This window comes from Sesamum indicum, linkage group LG3, assembly GCF_026168435.1.
Source record: "Sesamum indicum cultivar Baizhima isolate 11 linkage group LG3, ASM2616843v1, whole genome shotgun sequence".
NCBI classification, from domain to species: domain Eukaryota; kingdom Viridiplantae; phylum Streptophyta; class Magnoliopsida; order Lamiales; family Pedaliaceae; genus Sesamum; species Sesamum indicum.
In genome coordinates this window covers 23,319,268-23,328,853 of record NC_142659.1, presented here as the reverse complement: position 1 = coordinate 23,328,853, position 9,586 = coordinate 23,319,268, and the positions used below count along the sequence as shown (strand labels likewise).

The 9,586-nt window shown below is 37.2% G+C and overlaps 1 protein-coding gene and 1 long non-coding RNA gene across 3 annotated transcripts; both read right to left on the bottom strand.

Annotated features, from left to right (window-relative positions):
• Nucleotides 1-277: 277 nt before the first annotated feature.
• On the bottom strand, nt 278-4,051 carry LOC148788806 (uncharacterized). The gene is made up of 3 exons (XR_016064457.1): nt 3,522-4,051; nt 1,598-2,741; nt 278-1,428 (listed from the first exon to the last, which is right to left on the bottom strand). It is a non-coding gene; the product is annotated as an uncharacterized LOC148788806 (long non-coding RNA).
• Nucleotides 4,052-5,352: 1,301 nt separating this feature from the next.
• ARPC2B (actin-related protein C2B) lies at nt 5,353-8,625 on the bottom strand. Of its 2 annotated transcripts, none has more exons than XM_020692841.2 (9): nt 8,484-8,625; nt 7,355-7,562; nt 7,049-7,215; nt 6,594-6,671; nt 6,352-6,484; nt 6,174-6,265; nt 6,043-6,099; nt 5,840-5,894; nt 5,353-5,683 (listed from the first exon to the last, which is right to left on the bottom strand). In XM_020692841.2, exons 1-9 carry the CDS (start codon nt 8,607-8,609, stop codon nt 5,496-5,498), a joined length of 1,104 nt encoding a protein of 367 aa, XP_020548500.1. In that variant the 5' UTR covers nt 8,610-8,625; the 3' UTR covers nt 5,353-5,495. The 2 variants fall into 2 exon arrangements, with proteins under 2 accessions (XP_020548500.1, XP_088734392.1); XM_088878266.1 differs by having other exon boundaries at nt 5,562-5,683; nt 5,831-5,894.
• Nucleotides 8,626-9,586: the final 961 nt, after the last annotated feature.

Genomic DNA, 9,586 nt, shown 5'->3' with positions numbered 1-9,586 from the left:
TGAAACATAATAATATCAATTTTAAGGAATAACTTTTTTATTTAATATTATCAATTAAATTTAGAAGTGGGTTATTGATGTGTTCAAAAAACACATGGGTTCAATGAATTTTGGACAATCGTTCAAAACTTAGTCCAAAACGAATGCAAATCATGAGGGGGAACCTGCAAAAAAGGCATTAGTATTTTGACGCTCAATTTAGTATCAAATTTGAGATTGAATAAAATCAAAAGATAAATAAATGTGATTGAAAATCGTGAAATGGTGGATAAAGTCAATGAAAAGCATAAGAACATGTGATAACGTACTTGTAGAGTGCTCAAAGAATATTTAGAAAGTAAGAGAAGTGTCAGAGGGGTGTTGTCCAGAGAGTGAGAAGGGTGTCCGTCCTATGGAGGATTAAATCTATATTTATAGAGGGAGTGCCCCCATCTGCTGGGGGTCGCACGCTCGAGAATCTTGCGGAAGTTGGTTAGGATAAGGGATAAGTCATCCTTATCTGTAGCTAGGGGTGCTTTAATAGGAGCCTTCTTCAGTCTACGGAGACCCCTCGCCTGCATGGTGTCCCAGTTACTAGGGAGGTCTTTCTAGGGTTGATGTGGTCCAAGTTAGTTGTTGACACCTGGGTTAATGAGCTCTACGTGCGAGAATAGGCTGCCATGTGTGTGGGCCTTTTGGACGGAATGGTTTGCCAAGCTTTGATCATGGTCCGAGTCGGGGGATACCCTAGGCTTTCGAGGCGGGGATGTCCTGGGCCTTCCATTTTTTTCTTCTTTTTTGGTCCATTTGGGCTAGCCTATTTTTATGCATATCAGTACCTCCCCACTTTAATAAGTGGGGATTTTGACACTTGTTGGAATAGACGTCTTTAGAGGTGAGGTCCGAAGAAAGAGCCTTTTTGTATTCCTTTTTTTTTTTTTTTCCAATTCCTGCAAAGAATGTTAGTAGCATAAGCATCCTTAAAAAAAAAAAAAAAGGAACTTACTTTGTGCCTGTAAGGAGCAAGTCTTTTCATGAAGGTGCCTCCATGGAGGAGGGCTTAACGGGCGCCTTTTGTGCCTACTACGATGTAGGACTTTATTTTTTTACAAGAGAATGTTATATAACAAAGACATGCACATATTACGAATAGGTCTAGCACGAAGCAAAATTATTGTTCCTCCTCAGAGGAGGGTTATTTGAGCAGGGCCTCCTTGAAAACCTTACAGGAGGAAAAATAAGGTGTCCGTCTGAAGCAGGGCTTAGATGCCTTTGCGGAGGAGGGCTTAGGTGCCTGCACAGATAGAACTTACAAGTCCCCGAAAGAAAGACGTAAGTACCTACCCAAAGGAGGGCTGGGGTGCCTCCATGGAGAAGAGCCTCTGTTCCTATGTAGAAGACATGGCTTTTTACAAGAGGTTTGAAAAGGATGCCTCCCTCGTAAAATTCCTATAAGAAGGCACATGTTAGCACATCTTAGGTTGTAAAATTAACCTCCAAGATTATTAAATTAAAATATTAAAGATACTCTATGTGGGAAGCTTATATGTGAAGATTTATTCATTGAGAGGGATGCTTGCTCAGGGGCAAGGCTTATTTTTTTAGGGAGGGTACCCACCTGGGGCCATGATTTTCTAAGGAGGATGTTTGCTGGGGTGCAGGGCTTATCTTATGAGAAGAATACCCCCCCTAGGGCCTATCTTTGAGGAGCATGTCTGCTTGGGCGTAGTGCTTATTTTTTGAGAAGGATGCCTGCCTTTGGGGTAGGGATTATTTTCAGAGAAAGATGCCCTCCTGGTCCTCAAGGGGGACGTCCTGCATATTAAAAATTGAATTAGTAGGAATATTATAATTAAATGATGATAATGATGGGGTCGCTGAAGTTGAGCCTTAAAAAGAGGTAGTATTCATGCGTGAGAGGTCCTCTAGTGTGAGGGGGATCATCCTTCTGGGGAGTCCTCGGAGGAGGTGTGTACTCTTTCCATTGTTCTCACGTATTAGATTTATGTTCCCACAGACGACGCTAATGATGCGTTAAAAAACATACAGGTCCAATGAATCTGGACAATTATTCAAGATTTGGACCAAAACGAATGCAAATCCTGAAGTAGGAACCTGCAAAAAAGGCATTAGCACTCCGGCGCCCAAGCTAGTATTGGATTTGAAATTGAATGAAGTCAAAAAATAAATAAATGTGATTGAAAATCGTGAAATGGTGAATAGAGTTGATGAAAAATATAAGAACATGTGCTAACGTGCTTGTAAAGTGCTCAAAGAATGTTTAGAGGGTAAGAGAGGCGTCAGAGGGGTGTCGTCCAGAGAGTGAGAAGGGTGTCCCCTGTATGAAGTAAACCTGTATTTATAGAGAGGAGTGCCCCCGTCTGCTGAGGGTGTATTCTACTCCTGAGAATTTTGCAGAAGTTGGTTGGGATGGTTAGGATAAGGAATAAGTTGTCCTTATTTGTAGCTAGGAGTGCTTTAGTAGGAGCCTTCTTTAGTTTAGGAAGACCCCTTGTCTGTAAGGTGTTCCAGCCGCCAAAGAGGTCCTCCTAGTGCTGTGTCCAAGTTGGCTGCTGACACCTAGGTTGATGAGCTGTCACGTGGGAGAGTGGGTGCCACGTGTGTGGGCTTTTTGGACCAAATGGTTCGTTGGGTTTTGATCATGGTCCGAGGCAGGGGCCTTGAGCTTACGTGTCGATGGATGTCCTGAGCCTCTATTTTCTTTCTTCTTTTTTGGGCCGTTTGAACCTCTTTGAGCCAACCTATTTTTATGCACAACAGTTACAAATAACAAATTAAATGGTTTCCTCATCATTTAATAGATAAAATTAAAGATTCAATAATAGAAATATAAATAGAACTATGAGTTTTTAATATCTTTAGTAACTAATAAATTCTATATTCACATTTAAAAATATATTTTTATACATGTGTTGCATGTGATACTTCCTAATTAGTTCAAAAGTATAAATTGTAAATGCAAAGTATGAGTTGCAAATGCAAGACATTTTTTTTAAAAAAAAAGTAAAAAACACTAAGCACTTAAATTAATTGATTACAAATAGCCTTTCATTTTCTTAAAGTTTAACTGTTGAGATTAATTAATAAGATCTAATTATCATTATTCAATCAAAGAAGATCCATCTATTATTAAAATAAGAAATATTATATATTGAGTAAGCATATAACAATCATTTTATAAAAAGTTATTGTTGTTAAATAGATTTAACAGAGAGGGACAATTGAGCTACGTTTAAGAACACAGAGAGGGGTTTGTTGCCTATTTTTAAAATAAAAGGGGGGGTTTTTAACAGTCGTTTTTAAACAAATGGGAGTTTTATGCATTTAGCTGACTTTTAGAAGGGTGTAAGTGAAATTTCAATTTTTTTTTGGAAAAAGTATAATTCCACATTTTCAGAAAGGGTTTAAGTGTAATTAACCTTTTTTATATAATATGTAATTTGTTCAAATTTAAATCAATCATATATTACAAATTTAATATACATATTATATTATTAATGGGTAAATTGCTAACTACCAACCTATGATATGAAAAATAGGCAAATTACCCCCTTCAATTGAGTGGTGTTATGCACGACCGAACCTCTCCGCCTCCACCTCCACCTCCACCTCCACCTCCACCTCCCCGGCTGCGCCTCTCCAACTCCGTCTCCCCCCCGCCTGTTTCGCCACCCCCTCACCAATTTTGGAAAGACACTGTCTTGGTCTAGTAATAAACATTGGATTTTGGGTGTATCTCTATAATTCTTGACCAATCAAAGGGTCAAAGTCAGGGGAAGCCTCAAATTGCGGAACAAAACAAAGTAAAAGAAAATGGAACTCTCCACACCGTCTAAGACTAGGCTTTCTCCAATCACCGACAACTCTTCCCTGGAACCTAAACCACCAGATAACTCTTCTAAGTTACATGATTGGGTAATATTACGACAAAGATGCTCTACATATGTATTGAAGTAAACATATGAGAAGCATTACCTCCTAGTCCTAGTATTATGTTTGAGAAGTGGATATGGGCTTTTGTTTATTATGTAAAGACTAGAATACTGGGATGGAGGATTGTCAGTAGTCGAAAGCGGTCTAGATGAATAGGTTCTCCTTCTTTGGATGTTTTACTAAGCCTACCTCTCTTGAATATAACTCATCATACACAAAAAACTTTTATCTATACAAAATGACTTCCAACCCTTTCAACCTACTGCCAAACAACCCTATCATATTATTGGTCCAGAGTAACTGACCTACTGGTCATAAACCAGACCATATGATGTTAGTTCAGTTTAGTTGGACTGTATACTTGTATAGAAACAGAAAAATATGAACAGAAGGTAAGTGCACTTATGTGGTTTGGAGAATTTTCCTACTGCTTGAAATTGGTTTTCCACTAAGATAGTTTCGAGTGAATTACTTAATATGGCACCTGTCATCTACTTATATTAGGAAGCCTGTAAGAATAATCACGGTCACGGGGCTTGAATGTAATGTTGGGGTGCTCCACACTACAACATACGAGCCAGTACATCTACTGTTTTTTGGGCTGAAGAATGTAATGTCATATTAAGAGCTCGGGTTAGAGTACACCAATTAAGTGTTACTTAAAGTCTGGAGTCAAGAAGTTGTGCACTGGAGTCAATATATTGGAATCTATGCAAACATAGGAAGAAATGAACTTATTGTTTCAGAAATTAATCGATTACAAAGTCTTGTGTGAATGTGTTTTTTATTATTTCTTTGAGCCTCTTGTACTCTGAAATTCCGGTTATGAGATGTCGAGTTAAGATCAGCAATCTGTAGATCTTAGAACAGTTGTATTATTTTTTCAAACACATTAGTTGACTTTTGTCGTAAATCTTGGATAATTGGCTTGCAATTGATGTTTCAGAACTCACCCTTCCAGTAATGCGTAGCCAATTTGAACGAAATCATAGTTGCTGAATATTATTTTTCTCAAGTAATTTGGAGTTAGGACTTTGATGTTGCAATAACTTCTTGGAGCAGTCCTTGTAAAGACATTAATCTCAATCATGTATGTTGTCATAGTTTCATTTTTAAGTTTGGTGTGTGTGCTGGGACCAAAAAAGCTTTCTGGTCCTGAGTCTTGCATCATTGACTTTGATGTACTACGACACCTGAGTTATTTGTTCCTAGAATTAACAGTTTTCAATTATATTGTTGTAGTGATGCTGTTAATGAGCCTGTTGCCAGGGTGACCTGGCATCAAACTGGAATCATTTATAGATATGTTCATGCTTGTGAAATAGCCGTGTATTTAAAGTGTCTTTGCAAAGGTAATATGCACAACAAAAGATTTCGGTAGAGGGCGAAAGCGCGACAGTACTGGAAAAAGAGAAGCGCTCCGATGCAATCATTGAATGCTTCTTGCATGCATTATAGGAGAAACAGTTACAGTCTAAGTTTGTATACCTTGTCACTTTATAGAGTATGATGATTGCAAGACATCATATGCTGCTTGTTGATATTACTTGAGGGACAAAAGATTACTCCAGCTTTATGTACCTTGTCACTGGAGAAAACTTGGGCATTGTCAGCCACCGTCTCCGAAAACGGCCGAAGCCATGTATTTTGATTCTGGAACGAATCCTCTTAATTTTATTGGTGAAGTCATACTTCCTTTTAAGGATTTTTGACTTTGAGGCACTTATCCACTTTCTCACTTGTCGACATCCTGGACCAGAAATTTTAGCCCGAACATTCAGGAAAAGCCAGCTGATGGAAGGAGAAGAGAAAAACAGGGAAAAGGGGGAAAAAATGCTGGAAGAGTCTGTAGCATTAACGGTGGTTGCCGATATCAGTGATTTATTTTATATAATACCTTACGTACCTTTAGCTTTCTTTTTAACCGGTTGATCTTCTTCTGGTTCTGCTGTCTGTAAGGGCTGTAACACAAGCAGGGTTACCACATTAGAGGGCTATATCTTACAAAACTGAATCTCAAATATCAGAACTCTGAGATTTACAACTTGAAATATAAACTATTCCATGTTTCGATTAGTATACTTCAGTTTGAGATGTTAGCTTGATTACCTGAACCAACCGTTCAAGACGCATTCTCATCCTTCTCTGTATAAAACCCCTCGTACTCTGTTTAAGACTTAGTTCAGCTCCAAACGTGCAACTAATTTTAGTAATGTAAAGCTTATGAAGGTGCCCTCTACCTTCACATGGTACTTCACAAATGCGTAGAAGTTCAGTAAGTTCCACACCGTCTTGTCTAGTTTCTTGCCTTCCACATGACGGGAAGTAATATCTGGAAACATGGTTATTGAATGAGGTGGAGGGGAACTTCGACATTGAAAAGAATGAAATCATGTAAAAATCTTGTTTAACTAGTACCAAAGGAGACGAATCCACAGTTGGTGCTAAGGTCTTGAATGGGCTCTCCTCTTAATTCTGGAGGCGGAATAGGGGACCATATGCAATGAGGAGCCTTGGTGCATGCTCCTGAGCTTCCGACATCCATGAGTTCCTGGAATATATTTTTTATACTCCAAAGTCAGAGGTACAAGACACTTATCACTAAAACTGTTTTTCTGTTTTTTTCTTTTCAATCTTTCCCTTTGTATATCTAGAGTTACCTGAAAAAAGGCTGTAGCGATAATCACATCTTCCTTTTCCTTGAAGCGCATTGGAAATACTGCCGTGATTTTTGCTGGCTGTCAAGATGTTAATCCACTTTAGGTGAGCAACTGAAAGAATTCTCCCCTGAATCTGTGGAGTTTTTGATATTACTTGGATTTAGATAGGCCTTAATCTAGTTTCAGATTAATTGTTTCACCCGTATTGCCTTAAATTCGAATGATCTATGATTTATGTTTCTGGTCCTGATGTACTGAGGTGGTAATTTAACATGATATTAGAGTCAGCCCTAACAAGTTTGACGTGCAAGGCTTGACAAAAAAAGTATAACGGCTGTGCGTGACCGACGTGCTAGGCATATTAAATATTAAATGATTCTTGTCTCCAATAGTTTAAACGTTTAGATGAGATGATCATTCATAGTAAGTACACATGTTTGCTGACATAAATGTACCTGTTTGATGACAAAGAATGGTTCCCGTGGATGGTATATGAGTTTGATTGGTTTATATAACCCACAAGATATTTCGTATGAATCAACATTCCTTAGAATTTCTTTCAGCTGGGAGCTCAGTATTACTGCTTGAACTGAGGATATGTCTGTAATCATCTTTGTGGAGGCTGGATAATTACATGCAAATAACACTAAATCATCATATGATAGCTATCAATTATTCTGCTGTTCGACAAAGATATCACCTCGTTTGTTAAAGAATTTGAATACATTGTTGAACTATTTTAGGTATAAAAATTTACTAACCTTTACTGTGTGGAATTCTTGCATGGTTGATCTTCAAAGTTAGTTGATACCCTTCTCTTGAAGGCTCGACAATTTCCACGACATCAGGGCAAATTCCTCTAACCATCTCTAGCGTGTGTTGTGGAAGTTCTGATGAGATCGGGTGTCCTTGGGATAGTAGAGGTGTTGATATTGATAAGTACGTGTAGGGTTGATCCGACGCTGAACTCTGTCGGACATGCAACGTAAAAGTTGGAAAATCTTTGAAATTTCAACGCTTAACTTATGAGAAAATGGTAAAAAGAAGCATGCTAGAACTGTATGCGTAACTTGGATCATGAAATGATATCTCAAACTCAGATCTTTTATTTGTTAAGATGTTTTCGTTGATTCCTAGCTCGTGTGACATTGTCTGATAATATGCCTATCTTGCAGACGACATGTTGAGAGCCGAAACATAAGCTTTGCGAGGAATATAAGGCTTAAATGCAGTTTTCGTCCTGTATGTTTTGCATTTAGGCACTTTATCTCTTTATCTTCCTAGGGTAGCAAATAAGTCACCTACTTTTTTTATTTCTCTCGATTTTGGTTCTTTGTTGTCGGAGTTTGCAAATGTTGTCGGGAAAAAAAGCATGTGTCTTGTATTTTAATTTGGGCCTTTTTTTTCCCATTGGTCAATTTCTGTCAGCATGAAAGCAAATTTATGGTCCTTGTATTTTTTGCATCTTGACGTTTTAGTCCTTTATCTTTCTAGGATAGCAAATAGGTCCTGTGACTTTTAACTTTTCGTGATTTTGGTCCATTAAATTGACCAAATGGGATAAAAGCCCCAAATTAACCAGCACATGTTTTTTTTCGGACAATATTTGCAAACTCTAGCAACCGAAGGACCAAAATCGCAAAAAATGAAAAAGTTACAAGATCTATTTATAAAAAGATAAAAGACTAAAATGCTAATATAGATATTGGACGGAAATTACATTTAATCTGGAATATAAGGTCCAACACATTCATAAAGACGTCTACATTCTTGGCCGTGCAGAAAGCATTCAGCCTGCAAATAGCGGGCGTGTTTGAAGATATTAACTGTTAAATTATCTCTCATTTCTAACATTTTAAACTTTTAGATACAGATAGCTTAAAGTTGTACCTGAACATGGAAGTGGACAGACCCAAACTCATGCACATGATGATCTATCTCCAATGGCCTCTCAGCTCCGTGTATCTTGAAGAGAATTTCCCTCAATGCTGGTGATGCCCTCTCAAAGCATGCCATCTCTCTGTGTTAATCAGTATGTGTAGTGTGTGTTTTGAGTAGAAACTGACAGGGATATGAATGAACCCTCTCTGTTGAGTAAAATGCAAGTCCTTGTGCTGCAATTATTGTTGACAACCTTAGAAGCAATATACCAACCACAGAGTCACTCTCTTCACTTTCTCTTTAACATGAAAGCAGAACTGATCAAATGCTTCAAACAAAAGTATACTGATTCATTTTCTTGGTATATGTATTTCTTGGTCATGTGTGTGTGTGTTTTTTTTTTCAAATATTACCGTAGAAACTTGAATCTACGCTGCAACATGAAGTTTTTGTTACATTTTTAAACTAGTTATATCACGATAGTTACTTTCTTTAAGCCGTACATTGATCATATCATAAATATATCTGATTAGTTTTAGTTTAATCGAATTCTGATTCAGGTAGGAATTTGTATTTAGTCGTAATCATGCTCATTGGATTGTATAGATGTTTTGTGCCGAGTTTTTCGATACACATTGATACATAAGTAATAAGCTAATTACCAATGCTAAATTTGGAATAATTTGTAGAAAAGATTTGAAATGACTTCAAATGCGATGGATTTGAAGTCGGTTACAATATCACAATATATATATATAGCTCGAAATGGGAATTTAAAAATTTGAAACACTTTATATTACAAAATTAGCGAAAGAAAATAAACAAAGTTTGTTATTATAAAGGGGTAATTACACCCCATTCTCTGAACTTTTAAAGCTACACTTACACCTCCTCCGTGTATATAATTTTTCATTAGGGTTTGAAGAATAAATGTTGACGTTAATAAAAAAATTACATAAATTTGTTATTGTGCTCCTCATTTAACATTCTCATATATATTTTGTACTTATAAAGAGATAAATGCAATAATATTAGGAGTGAGGTTAATATTATTATTTTTTTCATATAAGTACAAAAATATTATACCTAGATGTTAAATGAGGGGTAAAATT

What these genes read in the sequence shown, in the direction of transcription:
- ARPC2B (XM_020692841.2), bottom strand. Translation starts at nt 8,609, where the DNA reads ATGGCATGCTTTGAGAGGGCATCACCAGCATTGAGGGAAATTCTCTTC. An exon ending in TCGCTACAGCCTTTTTTCAG is followed by an intron (nt 6,485 to 6,593) that starts GTAACTCTAGAT and finishes AATATATTCCAG; the next exon opens with GAACTCATGGATGTCGGAAG. An exon ending in GGTTAAAAAGAAAGCTAAAG is followed by an intron (nt 5,684 to 5,839) that starts GTACGTAAGGTA and finishes TTTCTGGTCCAG; the next exon opens with GATGTCGACAAGTGAGAAAG.